The sequence below is a fragment of the Rissa tridactyla genome, chromosome 3, assembly GCF_028500815.1.
Source record: "Rissa tridactyla isolate bRisTri1 chromosome 3, bRisTri1.patW.cur.20221130, whole genome shotgun sequence".
NCBI classification, from domain to species: domain Eukaryota; kingdom Metazoa; phylum Chordata; class Aves; order Charadriiformes; family Laridae; genus Rissa; species Rissa tridactyla.
In genome coordinates this window covers 58,704,778-58,725,918 of record NC_071468.1, presented here as the reverse complement: position 1 = coordinate 58,725,918, position 21,141 = coordinate 58,704,778, and the positions used below count along the sequence as shown (strand labels likewise).

The 21,141-nt window shown below is 42.0% G+C and overlaps 1 protein-coding gene across 8 annotated transcripts in view; it reads right to left on the bottom strand.

Moving 5' to 3' along the window:
* Positions 1-21,141, bottom strand: part of TIAM2 (TIAM Rac1 associated GEF 2) — a 177,202-nt gene that overhangs the window by 6,303 nt on the left and 149,758 nt on the right. For 7 of the 8 annotated variants that reach the window (XM_054195006.1, XM_054195005.1, XM_054195008.1 and 4 more), the window contains 6 exons: positions 6,567-6,746; positions 4,958-5,026; positions 4,463-4,588; positions 3,057-3,165; positions 2,287-2,466; positions 741-859 (listed from right to left, as the gene is read on the bottom strand). In XM_054195006.1, coding sequence (XP_054050981.1) covers positions 741-859; positions 2,287-2,466; positions 3,057-3,165; positions 4,463-4,588; positions 4,958-5,026; positions 6,567-6,746 — 783 coding nt within the window. Of the gene's footprint in view, positions 1-740; positions 860-2,286; positions 2,467-3,056; positions 3,166-4,462; positions 4,589-4,957; positions 5,027-6,566; positions 6,747-13,461; positions 13,585-21,141 lie in introns of those variants that run through there. The other variant, XM_054195010.1, reaches the window with a different exon arrangement.

The following is a 21,141-nucleotide window of genomic DNA, read 5'->3' as shown; positions in this document are numbered from 1 at the left end:
TGTGGGACATAATGTAACACTGTGGAGAAACTCCCAGGCTGTCGAGTTTTGTTTTGCCATAAGCCATCGATGGGAAACCAGGTAGCTAACGGGGGCCATTTAGCTTTGACTGGGAGGAAATAAAACAACTGAGCCGGCATTTCTCACATCTGATCTTCACCTTTACGGATTTGATCTACTTAGTAATCGTTTGATGTAAATAGCTAAGTTGAGACCTTGCTGCCCCAGTTCTGGGAGACGCGTGCGGACAGTCTGTTTAGCTAATAGTGTTTGCTCTGACAAATACCCGTGGATGCCTCAGCACTGGAAGTGAGGAGAATGAGAATAACAGACCTTAATGTGAAATCCCTCAAATTGCCATTTTCATTTATACGGGTGAAAAAAATATCTTAAGAACTTGAGAACTCTATAGCATAAAAATCCGAACGCCTTGGGGCATGGATAATCTCTGCAACACTTGAGAAGAGGAGGATTTTTCCTACTGAGAATTATGTCTGCTCCTGCTTGCAATCCCTGTCAGTCCAGAAGGCGGCTCTGGCAGCTGTCTGAAAGTTTTACTGTACCCTACTGACAAAAAAGAAACTTGACAGGCAGATATGAAATGAAAGTCAAAATATTAAAGGAGAATGGAGGAAGCCCAGCACAAATAAGTTCCCAAAATTACCTCAGGAAGAGATAAAACACACAGTGGCAAGCGGGATAACGCTTCAGGAGTGAATAAAACATGTTCCTTCTCTTACCTCCTTCTCTATTCCGCTCTGATCTGCAACCAGTTGGTCAAATACAGTGCCGTAATCTTCATATATCTTCTGCATCTCGTTGATGTGACTTGCTACTTTTTCCATTGCCTTCAGCGCTTCTGTAAGGTTTAAAAATTTCATAGACGGCTATGTAATTCAATTGTATTTTCTAAACACGACGGTTTTTATTGAATTCCACTTGAGGCAGGCAAAATGCCGCAGTGTTCCCAAGGTTTGGTGAACAGAATTCTAGCTTTATATTGGTGCTTTCTCATAGCAACAATAGAAGGTATGCTTCCTAATCAGAGTAAGTGAAAAATGCTCGTTTGGTATCTTACAGCCTTAACTATGAAAAGACTGTAATAAACATGCCAGTGAGGAGCACCCAACTATATGAATATTCCTATCAACATGATAGTAAATACGGTTAGGTTTTACATCCTATATATATATATAGGGCCACTAGGATTTCTAGAGTAATCCATACCCGTACTAGGATAAGTCATCTGACGAGCTTTAATAGAAACAAATTGCATTTGGCTTACCACAGAATAGACAATGAAGTACAGTGCTAGGTTGTACAAGTTCCTCACGGATTGCAACCATGAAATTCAATGCTGGTGGCCAGGTTTTGTTTACATTTTGTTTTCCAAGCAAAAACGGCACTAGATTTTCGTTAGACTTTTGTGTTAATTCAGAAAGGAGTTGGAGAAGGGCGCTTAGTTTCTCCAGTCCTGCCAGCTCTTAACGGTGCAGCCTTTTAACAGATTGGCATCCATCCTGACCTGCAAGTCAGTCAACCCCAGCTTGGCTGTAAGGGCAAGGCAGCGGTATGAGAAGCTCCCTCTGAAGTCAGTAACAGCCTTATGACTTCTTGCTGACAATGTATTTTCCCTGAATCTTTTTTGTTAAAATGACAGTCAATCCATAAAATAAATCTCTAGACTTTCATCCACCAGGTGCTGACAGACCTGAACTGGAATTTGCCAGGGCGATGTCTCAAGCATGTGAGCCTAGAAAAGCAATCAACTCTAATATATATTAGACAGACAAGTCTTCCTACGTGGGAAGACTGCAAAGCTTTGACAGAGATCTATTCGAGCAAGAGTGACAGCCAAACCTCAAACAACTAAAATTTCCTTCTGTGGCATTGTTAAACTTTGACACATTTCGGGAACTGAGTAGTAAGCACAAGATGGACTTTTGGTCAGTGTTTCCCACGTGGGGGAGGGGGGAGGTGAGGGGGGCGGCGGTGGAAAGCAACACTATGACCTGGCACGCTCTTGGGCAAAAATTGAGGAATAAGACCCCATCTGTCATGGCAAATCCTGGCCATATCTACTTCTCAAAGGGACTTGGACATATCAAGTAGGACTTTTGGCTAAAAGCACAAAAAGAGCTACTTAATCTTTTTAAGGAGAGAGAGGAAATTCACTCTAGGTTTTGATGAATTCTGTGACATCTACCAGAATGGCTACCTGCATCTTCAGAAAGGACTGCAAATAAAACTTGACTCATATTCATTCACGTAGAAGAAAGAAGTTACCTGTCAAATGATAGTGCTCCTCACTCTCGTTATCTGTCAGAGACACCAGCTCTTTTAAAAGCAGAGGATACTTTAGCACTCTCTGAACAGGCTTTATGAGATACGACTCCAGTGTAGAAGAGTGTTGCTTTGTGGGATTTCGAGCGTCCAGAAAGGCCTTAAAGGCACTATCTGTTTTGGCTAGATGTAAATGAAAGAGTTGGTCAGTTGAACATGGAAGTCATAGAAGCTACAAGAATTTGAAAGCACAGAACTGCAATTTGTAACCAGCACCAAAAGCCTCACTCTTTTTAATACTTCAAACAAAGTAGTTTACGCTATTCATTTCATAATAATTTCCTGCATTAAATAACATATATAAGGGCTAAGAGAGCAATTAGATCAAGGCAACTTTATTCTGCAATGTAATTTCCCCACTGCTCTGCAGGCTGCTCCTGCATCAAATTAGTAAAGTGATGGCAGAGGAAGTCATTCCTAAGTTATTCTGCCATTTGTTGCTTCTTTTTGGAGCATAACCTGGATCTGCAGACGGCACAAAACTTTTGAAATATGTTTCCGTAGCTACTCAGGCTCCTGCCTGGATGTTACAAAAGGAATCTTTTCCCTTCAGTTCCACACCATACTTAGCAGAACCGCAGATCTCAGCTGCTCCTATTGAAAGATACCCGATGAGCCCTTGCTTTCTCTGCAAGTTGATGGTATTTGTTACGGCAGTTCACTGCAGTTTAAAGTCATGCAAATGAATTACGGTAATGAAGACAATAAATTACCTCTCTCGAGAACTTTCTGAACTTTGATGTGGTTTGCGCAGAAGCCGCTGTACAGTTTAAAGTGGTCAGCATAATACAGGAAGGAGCCTCCAAGGGAAAACAGCAATTTCTGAAATCAACACAAGGAAAAGATTAATCCATTACTAGAATCCTAAATAAATGTTCAGGCGTATAACACAGAGGCTTAATGCTGTGATCATTTGCTATCTTTCTATACATATGCTATATTTCTACACGCAGCCTATATTTATTTTTTTATATATATATTTATATGGATGAAAAAATCATCTATATATTTATATAGATGAAAGAATCATGAATATACTATTGGTAGTAACTCCAGAATGTTTCTCTATTTTTCTGGGCATAGAGTTCAGCCTATTTAGGCAAAGCCTGCAATTTTCTCCGTTCTCCCTGAGCAGGTAAGACCACTGCAGACACTCTCTCTTACTGTATCTTTCAAGCAGCACAGGAACAAAAATCAACAGACACGTAACAGGGTATCTTGTGCTGGGAAAAAACATGAGCAATGGGAAGGCAAGGCACAAAAGTGGCAAACCCAAAGGGACAGTGTAAAACAAGCACAGAGGATTACTTTCCAACTGTTTTCCTTCTTTCAGGCAGGTGGTAATTACAGGGCACCTCTGATGCTCTTGGAGGAAGAGGAGGTTGGGAAGATGCGGGAGGGACTGAATCACAAGGGAGGTGGTTTTAGAAAAATGCTTGCCCAAGCAAAGATAAGAAAGAGGAATAGTGAGGGAGGAGGAGGGGGAGAGAGAGAAGGAGGAGGAGGAGAGCAGCCCCTGTCCCCCTTTTTAATCAATGTTTGCTCCACAAAAGGCAGCTAGCGTCCAGAAGACCTGCCGGACCGGTTTCACCCGGTCCTATGACAGTGACTCCATCTCCAGGGAACCTACTCCTTACAGTTAGGGCAGGTCCTGTGTGGTGCCACCGTGAGCGAGACAGCACAGCAAGGGCACAGTCTGCAGCCATTTACACTTTGCAGTCCCTCTTCTGGGACCTCACAACACGAGCGACTCGTGCAGCGTTTAACAGGAAGAGCTCCCAGCCTGTAGCGGGTGAACTGGGCACAGCGGGGAGAACCACAAGGCAGGGCAGAATTCAAACCAGTGACAATAACCTTTCTACAAAGCATCATCAGCTCTGTTAGTTTGTAGCATACTCAAAGTCTACTCTGCATCTCCTACGTTGCATCTTCTGCCATGGGAAAGAGGAAGATAAAACCATGAAAAACAGCACTTATCTTTCACTGCTGAATAGATGTCTGTAATCCAAAGCAAAGCTTCAAACATAAAAGCAACCATATGAAACTTAGAGTTCTTAAAGCCAGATTTTCACAAACATTTGCAGGCACGCTACCAAGTACTAAATGATGAAATATTTACCCGGAACTGAGATGGTGTTTCCAGTGTATTAAAATCTGAGGAAGAAGTTATTCCATCTTCAAGGGTCTCCAAAAACACCTTCTGGAAATCCAGCATTTCTGGCAGACTGCCGAACAAGGACTCCATCTGTGGAAAACATCAGGCTATGAAGTACAGCACTCCATGCAGCTAACGGTGGTTTTGTGGAAACAGTCGAAGTGACACTCGAAGAGGTTGCGAAGGACAATAACATTTTTGCCGATAATTTTCAGACATGTTTTATTAAAAAAACCCTTACAAAAAAGCAAAGATTTCTTAGGAGTTAAGTCAGAAGAACAATTACCATTTAAAAAAAGAAGTGACGCACACAGCAGACAGAAAGGCACTGACTGGTGTCATTCCTATTGTTACGTTCGCTGTTGGCTTTTTCTGTCGTGCTCTCAGCAATGAAAGACTCAAATGCCAAGGTCTTAACTCATAAAGAATAAAAAGCACATCTTTCAGTTATTCCCTCACCTCATCCTGGGTAAGGAAGGTTTCATTTTGAAGGGGCTCCAAGTACAGCTCAAAGAGGCAGCTCAAGTCCTGCAAGAAACAGAACTCATTCACTTTTTATGTAACGGTTTGAAATTGTTCTTTATATGACAACTGCAGGATAGGGGTAAATTTCAGGAATGAACTAGAGATATAATTCCTTTTCTGGAACAAAATCACCTGCGTGTTGTTAACATTAAAGTGATTGCTAAATTGGAGGCAAGTTGATTTCGGTGTAATGCTTTTGTTTCGTCTTTAAGGCTTTACAGCTTGATTATAACAAACCATATTTTAATATAGCATGAGGAGTAAATGTTACAGATGATGGCTTTCTAAAGAGTCCGTGTATACGAACAGCATCAAATGTTTTAATCACGCATGTTAGATAAACCATATAAATAGCCACTCATTTAAACATCAGTCGTAATATCCAGAAGGACACGGAACATTTTAAAATCCTATTAGGTATTAACGTGTTCGGTTGTGTAGTTGGGGGGACATGATTAGGGGTTTTTTCAGTCACTTCCTCAAAGAATTGGTGCCACTTTTGAAGACTTACTATCCCCACACCAAAGCATGACGGCAGGGCTGGGGCCCACTGCAGGGCTCTCCAACCCTGAGAAGGGAAACGGCAGAAATTCTTACGGAGAAGGAATACCGAGCATCTCCCTGAGAATGCCGTAACGAGTATGCGCAACCTGCCAGGATTTTGCCTCGTGCAAAATTTCACACAAGTCAGTGACCTCCATGCTCATGCCTTTGTTCAAGCGATTCCTTTATAAGAAACATACATGGGGGTTCGTGTTCTGGAAAGCTTCCTCAAACTTTACAACATTTGGCTGTATTACTGTATTGGTGGATGTAATAACACCAACAGCCTGAAAGCATTTCCTCTTCTTTTCCACATACATTATTGCAGCAAGTACCAATATCTGTAAGTATGTGTTTTGAGATCCAGTAAAGTAGGTGATTCCTCCTTGATGAACGAAATCAATGTCAGTGAATCAATGTCAATGAAATCAATGTTTTCATCTTTCTTTTGGCATACAGTCACATGAATTTGGGGTTTATAAAAAGAAGAGACATGCATCTAACAAATTATGGACTTATCAGACAGAGGAGAAATAACATATGGGTGCTGCTACAACCAAATGGAGCTGTGCCTTTTAGCTTTGCTGATTCAAAAATAATTACGCATAGTTTTCCACAATTAAACTTTTTTTCTAATTCGTAGGACATCTATTCTTTTCTTCTACCAGATTTATTTTCATCTTGAAAACTATGGAAACAGCCTCTGGAAAACCCCTATGTTAATATACTGCAGGTATCTACTCCCCACAGATCACCACTCTCCAACATAAATACGAACTGACTAGAACTAAAGCTATAGATAAATCCTCCAGCCTCTATTCCAGGAGCAAGCCTGTTGAAAACAACAGGAACGATTAGATAGGCGGACTTTGTAGGTTATGGCCCTTGGAGAGGGCTGGTTATATAAAGGTAAGCGTGAAATATGTTAAGACCATCCACAAATCATGGTTGGCCTCAAAACCAAGGCTGTAGCTAGCCAGATTATTTTTTTTGTTTGTACCTTGACGTAGGATTTCTCAGTGTCCATAAGTTCTTGGATGACTTTCCTTAATCTGTCTGCGTCAGAAAGGTGGCGAGCCAGTGGCCGTGGAGGTGGATCCTGGTTGTCCTTCTGTCCTTCCATACCGCTTGCCTGGACTTCTTGGAAGTTTCGGCACAATGCACTGATCTGTTCTGCACTCTGTTAAATGAGAAGAAAGAGACAAGCGCCGATGTTTTAGAACAAGCTGTACTACAATTATTTTTAAACTCCTCAAATGTTGTTCTTGTTCCAAACTGGGGGGTCAGAGCATGCCATTGATTTTTGTCAAATATGTGTTCTGATAGCTTTGAACAGCCTCAATTTATAGCAGATCCAGATCACAGCAGTAAAAGGAAATGAAAATTTTCCAGTGATTTTTCCAGCGCAAATTATTTTCAGTCTTCAGATACAAGCTTGTAGGATGCAAAAGATGAGAGAACACTCAGGTATATCATATATTTTGCTTCTTATGACACTAGATCACACTATTTCCCATCTCTCTTACCTTGCAACACTCACTGCATCAAAATAGAAGGAATTCATAGATAAAGATCTTTTACGCATCCAGAACAACTGTTTTATTTGTCATCTGCTACCTACATTGCATTGTGTGTTTTTTTCAAACAATGAGACTTGAAGCTGAGGGTTCAGATTGCAGTGTCTTGGGTTGTCAGAAGATGTTTAGATGCTTTCTCTCCAAGGAGACAACTACGTATCAAGATTTTTTGCTTTCAAAACCAGTGATTCTTTAGAGAAACGATAAACATGAAAACAAACCAGAACATTTCCAAGCAAGGTAGGAATTGGAGATGGAAAAACAACAGTTAATCTTACAAGGCAAAAATGGAAGAGAAAGAGATTTTTATGACACTATGAAATCATCGTGTAGTTTGTGCATGTCTGACCATCACTAATACCCAAGAGCAACTTTTGCAGGCAATAATCTTTAATGCTTAATTTGAAAATCATTCCACTGTTCTCTTCCTTATATGACGTTTTCCTGAAAGCCAGAATATCACTACCACTACCCAATTCCACCTTAATTGCCGTCAGTATCCACCCCTTTATACTACATGAAACAATTCTTCTGCAGAGCTTCCGTCTTTCAGACACCCTCTAAGATACTGGGCAGTTGCATATGCTGTGCCATATATTATCTTCTACTTAGTGAGCGCATCCAAATGAAGACTACATGAATGCTGCTTCATTTCAAGCGGAAATCTTATTTCGGTGGTCTTGTTTCAGGGAAGAAATTCTGACGTGAGTGCATTTCAGTACTGTCTTAATCTGTACTAATTTATTCCACACACTGTTTCAAGTGGTCCTTTTTGGATCTCCTGATTCACCACTGATTAGCTGCGTAGCTAAGTCCACCAGCATACCAGGTCACCAAAGGAGCAAACGCAAAAGCTATTCTGAAACTGAACTAAGCTACACAAAGCCTTGCTGTAAGGTGGAGGCTAAATGCACTAACAATATTAAATCTCAGCCATTAATGTGACAAAAGATAAGCACACCCCTCACACCTATATGATGGAAATAAATGTTAAAATGTCAGATATTTTCCATATAGTCTATATTACTCTGTAGCTTCCCAGCCCCCAGTTTTGAACTATGCCACCACCCTAAAAAAAAAAAAAAAAAAAAGTTACTTTCCTCACCAATATGCGCAACCAACTTCCACAATCCTGTATAATGACAGGTTGCAGGACTATGAAATTTAGATACGTTTTATATTTGCAACATTTATTAGGACTCAACAGAATGCAACGTAAGTTGAATGGTGTTTGTTGGAATTACAGCTGCACACTGATGGAATACATTTAAAAATCACAATCACCCTGTGCCACTAAAATTAATTAGGGTTTTTTTTTTTTAAATAAATCGCAACTTAATTTAGGAAACGTGGGGGGGGAGGGTGTATTTTAAAGCAGCTTCTAAATAGCTGAATGCCAAAGTACTTGAGTTTTGTTTTCTTTGTTTCTGATGTCAGAAAGTTTTGTATTTGTATCAGAATGACTCAGATTTTACGCTCTCTACAGCTCAAGGTGCGTGTGGGCAGCTTGATTTACATCAACCTGATGCCTGATCAAGGACACTAGATCAAGGATATGAGACAGCCTGTTGAAAACGAGTCATAAAAATCATCATCAGGCACAGTTTTGTAAGGAGGAGTTAGAAGTTCTCTATTCCTCCTCAGCCACCTTCGCACGTAGGACAGGCAGACATTGGAGAACACGCGATGTTCTCCATCCCCTTCAGTTTTGGGGCCAGAGCCACCAAGAACCACTGGATAGGAAAGCGTATGGAAATAGGTGATACTCCTCAACTTAAATGCTATTTGAGCAGCTAAGCAACATAATTTGGGTGTCAGAAGTTGTTCCACAAAACTGGCCCAAGGCCAAGGCACAGGATTACCCTAAGGTACCGCTCAGCTATACTGCTGACAAGTAGTGATATTTATAAACTTCAGTACGCTTCTGAACATATAAGCACTTTGTGTTTGCAAGTCTGGCATTTAAAAAAAAAAATAAAATGCCCTTGTCCTGAAGTACTGCTTGTAGGCTCTGGTCGTTTCCCGCAGCTTTGCTGCTCTCTGTCCTTCCCTTTATGGGACATTTTCAGGCTGTGCAATATCCAGACCTGATTCTCATTCTTTGTGTGCACTGTGGTATTTACATTTGGGTCAAAGCAAGCATGAATCGCTACTTCATCACAGGACAGAAGTATTTCACATTCACCCCTGCACATTGCACGGACCACAGAAGATGCAGAAACACATTTTGCCAGTGAAACCACAACGTGTACATTAGGTTCTGGACCAAGAGCCCAGTATTCATGAGAAATTTCATAATGAATAAATAAGGGGGAATAAAAGCTATTTTTGCTTCATATTTCTTCCCAAAACTCCCTTACCACCCAGGTTGGGACCTCCATCTTTTTTCCACACTGCTCTGGATGCTGCTTTCTGCCTCCCACACTAAACAATGTCCTGCTCTTAATTACTTTTGCTGCTTAAAATAGATCTTTTCTATAAAGGCTCTAGGGACAATCCCTAAGAACATCTCCTTTCTACCTTTTATGTGTGGGCAGAAGAGGGCCAGCCTCTGCCCTGTCGCTGACTGCAGCTGGGATTTCAAAGCCATCGGGGCATTCTGGATGTCAAAGCAGATTTTGACAGTCCAGTGCCCTTAAACCAAGATGTCTCAAGAGAAGCCCCAAGTTGTCACTGCATACACCCACAGTAACCCTGAATTAGGTGGGAATTAACCCTGAATTTGCTCTGACGATGACACGGCAACGGCTAGCCCAGGCAGATTTGACTCTCAGATACATCTGGTAAACTCCTTAAGCACACAGCGTCTTTTATTTTCACAAGGCCAACACTATCTGGGCTTAGCAAACAGTAAAGAAATTATTTATGCCAAACTTTATAGTGTGCAGCTCATCAGAACAACAACACTTAAGTTAGTGAAAAGAAAAGCCCAGATGACTGACTGTGGACAAGGCTGCAATGTAGATGGGTGCAGAGAAAAGCTGAGGAGAGCATGCAGTGGAAACAACAAACCTTCTCCAAAATCCATCACTTGAGCTTATGTATGCCACTTTCATCAACATTTATAGAAGATTGCAAGCAGCTTCAGCTTACCTTTGGCAACAAACAGCAGACAGATGAGGCTAAAAATCCAAAAATTTTGACTAACAGTGCTAGATTTGAATGTCAGAGTTGTGAAAGACAACTGGCACTTCACAAAGGGTTTATAGAAAAAACAAATACTGGCATTCCAGAGAGAATGAAGTTAAGCAGCACTGTGCTGTTTTACTGGCTATTTTCACAGATTTCCCAACAAAGCTGTAATAAACCTTTCTACAGACCCAGCAGTCAGGGGAAACAGCCTCCTGCCCCGTACTCTCTTGGCCTCTAAGAAAACTGAAGGATGTGTGGAAGCAGCCTTGACAAACTATTTTTTCACCCCTGCATGTTTGCGACTCGTAGGTAGGTCCTACATACTTTTGCAGGGAGTATTCCCTGTGAGTGAGGATTGCTCACAGTAACCTTAGAAGGGAAAGTTCCAAGTCCATGTCATTGTCAGCTTGACCCACAGCCAACCACCACAGTGGTGCTCAGCTTGTCAGGTGGAGAGGAAGCACATCCCATTTTCAATAAGACCCCGATAAGAAATATAACGAGACTATTCCTTTAAGCTGAACAAAAGGATACTCTTACAAGGAACCTCTCACAGATTTTCTTTGCTCCTTGCAGACAAGCATAGCATCATTTGAAGCTGTGCTATCCCCACCAGAGTTAAAAATCTCCATAAAATTAATTGGTGAGCGAGCAGAAGACATTAATCAGCGGTGGTTAAGCATTAGCACAACAATTTCATGGCTACCCTGTGACTGTGTACTGAACGATACTGATTGAGCATAAATGCTGCGCAAGGTCAATTAGTGTTATGGTGTCTCTGCTCACTGCTGTTTTTTTCACTCTCATTGATACACCTCATGTACTCCATCAGTCGGCCGGGGTTTGTTTGAAAAAGTGATGGAAAGGAATATTTTGAGTAGGCTTAAACAACTCTACAGACTGAGAAAGACTCCTCTCGGGAGGCTTAAAACCATGCATGTTCTTTGATGAGTCTTCAGATTCCTGTACCCTTATGCAGGACACTGACCACATCGACGGGGTGCTCACCGATCCTTTGAATTCCTTATCCGAAGAGGAAGCGTGCTCAGAAAACATCCTGCAGAAACAGATTAGTCTTGTACCCTCTAAAAACCCAACAGCTAACAGTTCAGCTCTGTCTGATGTATGTATTTCCGAGACAACTGAATGCACCAGTCAGCAGAAGAAATACAATTACATGGGATTTTGAGAAACTGGCCAGAGACCTCTTTACATCCCTCACTCTGTGAAGAAGGAAAGCTTTTGGGGATGTCCATAACTTTTCCTTTGTGTTAGAAGATGCTTCTTTCCAGAACGAAGGCAGCCCTAACAGCTGTCGGTTTTTTGTTGGTCCATCACTCTCTAGACTTCTCTGTCATCCTCAGACTGGGAAGTACTTTGTAACCAGGCAATTTAAAAGGCTAGAAAGTTGCAGGCTTAAAGACTCAGAAAAGTTGCCTTACGTTGCACACCAGTACAGTACGTGCACTCCTCTAAATTATTTATTAAGACTGAAAAATGTCAGCAGAGTTTGACTGAAAACTGCCTTATGAGATTTTCACCACAGGTATCTGGACAAGACTGCCGCTCAGCTTCGGGCAACAGAAGCTAAAACAAAGTAGTAGCCTCAGTCACCACTTATCTTCTGGTCCTTCTCCTTTTTTATCCCCAACTTAAAGGCCACTCAGAACATGAAACTGTTCCTGACACTGCTGAAATTTCAGAGGTCTGTTTTGTTTCGCTGTGTCTCTTGCATGTCTTTTAATTAAAACGTTTAACACCTTGCTAAAGGAAAGTTTTTTCTTTTTTAAAGTGCCCACTCCGATCCTTTGTAGGAATACGCCAAACATAGTTAAGAGTTACGCTTTAAGGAGGGAGAAGCAACTCCTCTATGCTACATTTTTAAAAGCTGCCCTACCAAACCCTACCAGACCAGACAACAGGGGAGGAGTTACGGACAGACTTTTGTCTTTGAGTAAGAATTTCCCAGTTTCAGGGACATTTAAATTAGTGAAGTCAGCCCATTCCAGTAATGTAAGTAGGTGTCACCAACCTTATTTAGAACGCTCAAGTACAGTAAGAAGAGGGGTTGATGACCTAGTAACTCTTTCCCAGCAGCACAGGTCAAGGCCTGAAATAAGACTGAACACGTGGATGCGTAAAACAGCTACGATGCAACCCACCTGACACAGTGCCTGAGCTACTAATATGAATTGCATGGTGGCAAATCTTCCCTCTCAGCTCCCACACAGAGAGAGATGTCCATCCTTCTCCCTGGATATGGAAGAAGAACTGCTGGTGACTTAGGTACTGGATGGACACGCTGGTTATGAACCAAGCCACGCAGCAGGGATCTGCGCCGACCAGGTCCCGAGGACCAGCAGCTTTGATTGGCTTCACAGATGCTGTACTCAGCATCTCTAAAATCAAAGGCATCTGACCCAACGCATACCAAAGTCAAAGGCAAAACAGAAATCATTTCCAGCATGGAAGGTTAAATCCTGACCATACTAAATGTAAAGATGACAGCTTCAGGCAAACAAAGAGAGAGGAACCCTTATAGCCCAGGTCACAAAAAGAAGGCAAATTTTCTCAAACCCTGATCTTGTGAAAGTACTGCCATTCTCTCCCTCCCCATGTCCTTGTCCTGATGTTGCCAGTCTTAATGCAGAAGGCTCAAGTATTTTTCTACCACCTGTGTAATATATTTACAGCCTTCTTATATTCCCCCAGCAGCACCTTGATGATTTATCTTTTTTCTCCCCTTTTTCCACAATCCTAAATTATTAGTCAAAAACCAGAGAAATAGTTAACACATTCATGCTGCAGTTATTTCCAAATTTCCCTGAAGGATCTTGTTTCGACATCCCACTTCTTGTCAAAATCTGGATCATGACTTCGTCCTTTCTCTGACAGAGGCAAGAAATAGCTATTTTGCTTGAGCCCAGCAGCAAACAGCGCAGGCATCCAACCCACCCTTCCCTCCCCCAAACTTCAAAAAGCCCAAATTTTTTCCCATGCAGCGCACTGGTATAAACTCACCCACCGACTACATGTTCCCAGAATCCATTATTTGATTACCGATGCTGGGGCAGCCGCTATTTATCAAGTGCAGACAGGCTGGCAGGCTGGTGCAGCCCCATCACCTACCTTAGCCTAATTAAGCAGCATCCCCCCCAGCTTAACCCACGCCGCTGCAGGACTCACCACAGAAAGCATCCTGTGCAGGGAGCCGTACGCTGCTGCTGCCTGCTGCTGGGTTTTGCGAGCCAACGCTAAACTCTTAGCTCTGGTTTTACTCCTCCGGAAGGCAGGCATTGTGGCTTGCGAATACAAACTTTGCCAAAGGAAAAAAAAAAGGCCCCTCGGAAGGAAGCCACGGACGTGGCGATCCCCCACGAGCACACCACCCTCTCTGAGCTCAGCCGCAGAAGTTTCTCTTTTGTGCTGATTAACGAAAATCAGAGACGCTGTCAATGTCCCAGCATAACGGGGCTAAGCAGCGTACGAGAGCACAAACAGACCTGCCATGCCTCCCTTTAATACTACAAATGCGGGAAAATGTGCCAGATCAGAAGGGTTTTTTTCTAAATAGCTTCATGTAGTGAATGCAGGACAAAGTGCAGTTATGGCAAGGGAAGATGGGTTTTATCTCCCCAGAAAGGTACCAGCCTCTGTGCCCGTGAAATTTACTGCATAAACAAAACATCAGGTGCTTTGAGAAAATTAGCCAAACACCTAAAAATATCTAGAGGGTGCTGATTGCTCTGAAGGTCAGCATGAATTATCAATGGTACTGATGCTCTGGCAAGGGTATATGCCGCTAAACGGTGCGGCATACAAATGCTCTTACAACAATAAAATGAAAAACAAATAGGCAGCTCTCTGGATGGTTTCCTTGCGTAACTGTGCTTGTCCTTTGTTTGAATTTTTTAGTTGTAATTACATCAATAAAAAGAAAAGAAATTTAGACTGTGCTCAGTAATCAATTCAGGCTTGATGGTAAAAGTCCCCGTGTTGATATATTTACACAAAACCAATCAGGTCTCCAGCTAGATTATTCTAAAAACAATGTAACTTTAAATAAAACATTATAGGACATGACACCGCTGAGCTGAAGAGTTACAAGACCGACAAGCAATTAATTAGTAAAATGAGAACTATAGCAGTGGCATAATAAAACACAGTTAACTCCCATGTTCCCTCTATCACAGCACTCTTAGGAGTGCAGTGATGTTGAGCTCTAAGGCTTCATTCAACCCTGCCCTTGCCACCGCCTATTGCTCTCTAAGCAAAGCCTTGTCTTGAACCCAAATGATACACCAAGCCTGGGTATCTACGTCCTTGGTTACGAGCGTGCTGCTTCAGAGGTTTCAAGGATATGCACCTTCATACAAGCAAGGGAATAAGACAGCCCTCTCCTTTAATTACTGCAATTAGACTCACATCCATCTCTCTCCAAATCATTAGCGCAACTTGACAGCTCAGCATTTGCCAAACCGTGAAGCTCAGTTGCCGAGCGGCCGCCTATCAGAGGAAGAATGACGCTGGAGCCCTGAAACAACACGCTGCTGATAAGGCTCACAGAACGCATCACAGAGTAGGAACCTCTTGATAGCTGATGGACTATGCCCTTTCTTTTGGAGGCAGATATCGGATTCACTGGGTGTGAAGACTATATAACAGAAAACTGAGGGAATGGCCTCGAAGGAGCGAGAGCAGTTTTGCCTGCTCCCTAACGTTACGTTTTTCAAAGGACACACAGCCTGGTTTAAAAATCCAATCATATGGAGTACTGTATAGCATGTACAAGGCCACTTTTCCTACCCACCATCAGCGGTTGCCTCTGCAGTAGTCCACAGACCCTAGGGATCCATGGACTAAGTCTGCAGAGAAATAAAAATAAAATCACTAGTCTGTGGAAATCTAATGTTTACAGTGCCACATATGGCACTGAAAAAATAACACAGGTCAGTTCACTAGATGCACATTTATTAAGAGTACAACTATACTTTCTGGAAAGGTCCTGTTTCTCCATTTTCTATCAGCATGAGTTGTGGCAATTTCAAACTCCCTTTTTGTAATAGATACGTGTTAAAACACAGCTCATCCACCGGGACCAGGAAAAAAAAAAAAAAAAAAGGCTGCTACATTTCAGGTCCAAGCAATATCGTCAGTCTCAGATGAAAAACAATGACAGGCCTTTTAAATTCCATATTAGGAAGTTATTCTTCCCCAGATTTGCTAATTAAGTCTGAGTTATTAGCTATCCATATGCCAGCTTAAAGATGTTACCAATTAAAAGCTTTTTTTTAACATGTATTCATCAGAAAAACCCCGATGTTTTAGTAATACTTCCAACTCCTATTGAGGGACTTGAATAAATTGAAAAAGTGAAAAACACAAACTAAAATAAACCAAATGAATGAAAGCCTTTTATTTAGCCTTTCTTCTTCTCTAGAAACATGCCACGAATAATCAAGTCCTCTTCAAGAATATGTCTCGAATGTAAAATTTACATGTAGAATAATCAATCACCTTGAAACACTTTTAAGATGACAGGGAAAATGACATGGCCTTGTTGTTTGTTCCTGTGTGCTTTGAGTAACACACATTCCCTTTACAGACATCTGGTTTTCATCTTTCCATTTTAGTGGCACCAGGCTTGATAGTTACCATAACAGTAACATCCTCCATAATACAGGCTTCCCTCTATTGTCCCAATACGTCTAGGTGCGCTTATCTGCGTCGAGCTCACTTCCCATCCTGCTTTTGCCCTTAATGCATGAAGGTAAAAGGCTAATTTTGCTCTGTCTGTATATACTTTGAATGAAAGGAAACAGCAGCTCGCCTCCAGGAGAGTTCTGAGCACTTGTGGGTTACTTTATAACATCTGTCTGGACCACCAGTGAAGCAGAAGCATAATTTGTATACACAACACGTATTCTTTAGCTATAAGTGTTTGTGTGTATACATGTAGGTATACACACACACACATATACATAAAAATATACAATCTGTACATACATACCCTGGACTAAACAGGAGCTCTGTGATGTTAGTGGTCCGTAAGCATTACAAGCTCAGGCTTAATCCAGCTGGTCTTCTGATGACTCCAGTGACCTAGAGGGACTGTTTTTGACTTTTTATAAATGTGGGTGGATGATTTTTCTGAGTATTTTTCTATCATGCTAATTATACTAGTACCATGTTTTTTTAAATGCCTTCAAAATGTATTTTCAAAGCATAACTGACCACAGCAAAGATGTTTGCTTTAATTCCAGTGCTAAAAAAAAAAAATTAGTTAACATTCCAAGTGCTTATATTGAATTCTTATTTAATTTTTATTTTCAAGCATCTTAAATACTGTTTGTAACATTCTCACCCAAAGTATTTTGTGGTGAATCGAAAAACTTCCCAAGTGCTGAATTAGAAGCTATGGCAACTACCGAGACATTATCTTTGCAGTTGCGTTCATCTTTCACCATATATTTTTGCACTGTGCCTTCTTTAGAGGCAGAGCGGGTGGCCCTTACCTGCTCTTGTTAGTTGCGGGCATGTCACATTTCAAATGTTAAAAAGATGCAGTAATCCCCCCGTAAAGACAAATGCAGAGCCCCTGAGCTCCACATCAGCCTCTCCCCTGGTTTCAGTGGGGTTTTGTTCAGGCCCTACACAGAAGGACTCTGCTGTCTCAGAAGGAAATAATCACCGTGTGAGTGAAGGGCTGCCCACGGTATGTTAACAAGTAGAGAGAGAAGGAACACAGTGCTACGGGCAACAGGCAACAAAACAGGAAAATCTGTTGGAATATCCCTGTGCATCTGACTCCACTAAGTCTCACTTTTTTTGAAATTCTCCTCCCTCTTCCTGCCTTTCAGGTATCTTTTTGTTATCTTTGATTTCGCAGAATCTGCTGCAGGTAGCAGGTATTTTCAGTTTTAGCATTTCAGGTCTGCCTTTGGCCTTACATGTTCCTGACAGCACAAAATAGGAATCAAAGCCTCACCGAAGTGTATGATGGTACCCAGGATGCAGTATTTGTCTGAAATCCTGTATTGCAACTTTGTGCAACTTTAAAGTGACTTCGTGTTGTACGGGTAACTGCTGGGCACATCATATCGCATGCACTAGAATTGTGCTTAAATGCTTCTGCATCGCAAGGAAAAAACACGTATGTTCTTGTCAGCACTGTAACTGAACAGTATCTCAGTCTTAAAAAAACACCCACCAAATAACCTACAGCTGGCAGAGAGGTTACCCAGCTCCCTGGGTCTGTCAGAAACATGATTAGATATCTCTGCCTTTGATTTCAAAGTGAAATGCTACCGTCACATCCTGCACTCACTGCAGGTGACTGGCGTTGCCTTCGGAGGCCCAGGGTGGTGGACTCCAGTGCAGCTTCCTGCCCTCCATCGGTGAAGTCACAAACATCCCCAGAGACCCTGTTAACCATATCCTGTTGCAATGAACCAGGACTGGTGTCATACGCTTCCCCTTTCACCTGCAGGTAAGCCTCGTGGATTTTTCCCAGAAGTCTACAAAAAAAAGCTGTATCGTAAAGTCATCTCCCATTGGCTTCTTTCGTTTGCAAGCATCAACACAACGCAATTTCTTCTCCCCATCAAAACCACCTTCACATTTTACACTGACAACCTTCACAGTACTTTTGAGAGGACATTTCCTTCAGCCAGAGGAAAGACGTCAAATACCACCCCCACACCAAACCCCCGCGACTCAATGTAACAGCACAAAACAGAGAAACAAGTTCACACCTCTGCTTGCAAGAACTGCACAGTCTCCCCTTGCTCTTCTTTCTTGCCGTTCTCGTGCCTCCCTAGCAGTAACTATGCACGCAGGTCTCCATCTATGGCTTGACCTAATGTCTGCTTACAGGTTCACTCCAGATATAGCACCTTTCACGCTTTAAGCTTTATGGTTTCAAGGCTCCTCACTACATCATCTGAGAGAGGCAACCGCTGTATTTCAATTCTGAGCCACCCATAGGGTGGATCTGCTGCATTTAAAGAACTGCATGATCATAGACTCATAGAATTGTTAGGGTTGGAAGGGACCTTAAAGATCATCTAGTTCCAACCACCCTGCCATGGGTAGGGACACCTCCCACTGGATCAGGCTGCTCAAAGCCCCATCCAGCCTGGCCTTGAACACCTCCAGGGATGGGGCTTCCACCACTTCTCTGGGCAGCCTGTTCCAGTGTCTCACCACCCTCAAGGTGAAGAACTTCTTCCTAATGTCCAGTCTCAATCAACCCATCTCTAGTTTTAATCCATTCCCTCTGGTCCTACCATTACTCGACATCCTAAAAAGTCCCTCATCAGCTTTCTTGTAGGCCCCCTTAAGATACCGGGAGGCCACTATAAGGTCTCCTCCGAGCCTTCTTTTCTCCAGACTGAACAACCCCAACTCTCTCAGTCTGTCCTCATAGGAGAGGTGCTCCAGCCCTCTGATCATCCTCGTGGCCCTTCTCTGGACACGTTCCAGCACATCCATATTTCTCTTGTAGTAGGGGCTCCAGAACTGGACGCGGTACTCCAGGTGGGGTCTCATGAGAGTGGAGTAGAGGGGATCAATGCAACAAAGTGAAATACAGGCTCGGGGTCAGTAGCAGACACTCACTGGTAGGTTTACAGCAAGCCTTCTGTAACCTATAGTCCATCACTTTTGGTGCCTTCTCTAAGGGATAGAATAAAATAAAGAAACCTAAATTAATTAGCAAAACTCTTACAGACTTCCAACAGGCTACAATTTTACTCATATTACTGATACTTCTCAAAAGGTGCATGATGACGGCAGGGGTCTGGCCATGGCTCCGCACTGCTGGAGCCAGCAACTCTGGTTGGGCTCACCACAGGCTGGGCTGTCTGCAAGGGGAGCACAATAATTAGCGGAGCTCCCCACAGGCTTCTGTTGCACTTTCGATGCAGAACTGTCCCCTCCAGGCACAACTGAATCAAGGAAAACCACTGCTGAGGAACGTGCTATTTTCCCATGTTAGCTTTTAGACTCCCTAAATGCATCTCACATCTGGAAGGAAATGACACTTGGATTGCAGAGGAGTTTACATGATTTTGAGAGTACTACGTTGTTAATCCCTTTCCTACAAAGAACGGAAAAAAAAAATGTTAATTGCGGACTACTCCCCAAGCTTTTGGATCTCATCAACTGCTAAAGAGAAGTTCTCACGATTAAAATAAAGGAAAGATCCTTAATGTCCTATGGATGCTGAGTAAACCTTCAGGCAGGCAGCTCTCCTGCAATTAATGACATGCTGTGCAAGCGGGAAGTGCCCGGGCAATGCAAAATAGAGTTAATGAGAAGTTATCACCACGAACATCATTTAACTGGAATTGCCTCCATGCAAGAAATAGGTTTGGGGCCATAGGGGCATACCAGTAGTATTTTGTTCCTCTTATTTTACTTTTCCCAGAGGAACCTTTGTTGAGCTCCTGGTCATTTCTGCTTGGCTTGCTTTCAATGTAGCTCAACAATTGGTATTTACTTGATTAACATTCACCTTCCAAGAATTTTGATTTTTACAGTCTTTGCTTAACGAAATTACTCCACACACTTTTTTTTTTTTTTTTCCCTACAGTTTTATTTCATTGTTAATGCTTCTTTGAGGATGTTTTGGGCGTACTGGTCACTAACCGTCTAGCAAGAAAGGATGCCACTTATACCCAATGGAGAGAAACATGGCTCTGAAATCTACCAGACACATGTTAACACACATACATACACTGCCACACCATCCTAAATGTAATCAAAACACTATTTGTACTTCTTAGTTTTTATGTTTTAGGCACCATATCATTGCAAATCTTCCTTCTAATTCAGTATATTTTGGTAAATCTTTAACTTTCTCACTGAAAAGTCATACTAGGAAACTGTTTAACTTTGGTGGGGAAGAACAAACATTTCTTGACATTTACCCACTAAAAGACAATCATCCACTGCTTATATACACACATTCAGACTGATGATCCCTATCTCATCTTTGAGAGTGAATGAGTGTCGTCACCAGATCAAAACCACCACAACTGATTATTCAGGATTACATTTACTGACAGTGCCAACAGAAGGCTGTTGGGTGTGTTTGGAATAATGGTGCCCTGAACATATGTGCCACAGCACATATGCTACCGACCACATGCTTGTACAATGTTTTCTGGGTAACAAAATCAGAGGAACACATCATTCCTAGTATCCACTTGCTTCTTCTGGAAAAAAAACCCAAAACATTCAAATCATCCATAAACGCTGAACAATTGTATTGATTTTCTGCTGAGATTGGACTATATGAGTAATGATTACTAACTGCTTTCACCTCTACTATTCCATGGCAACTGTTACAGTTGCCCCCTTCCTCTCCCCAAAACCAAACCACACTTTTTTCTTTAATAATTGAGCATCAGACAGACCAGCAACGAGATACACATTCTTTCATTTGGGTTTGAACCTAGATCTAGAATGGATATTGTACCTCAGAATTTTGACCCTTAAATTACTCTATCTGCATGAGAAGTTGGTGGCTTTAGTGCTGCTTCTAATGAAGGGGTTTCAAAATTGGTTTCTGACAGTTTGAAGACCAAATATTAATTTCTTCAACTTATGAAAACCATCCCTCCAGTACCATAGCCAGTACGTGGCTATGCTGTATATACAAGAGGCCAAAACCACAAATGCAACAAGCTCTTTACAGTACTCGCTGATTTTCGTTACAGAAATAGCTAACAGGTAACAAAAAGTATTTCCTTTTTGAAATCATGACACATCTATTTTGCATCTGTTGAAAGCGCTGTTTTGCGAAGCTTGTTGTGGTAGTTGGATGACGCAGGAGTGGGAAGATGGGTTTGCTTTCTGACC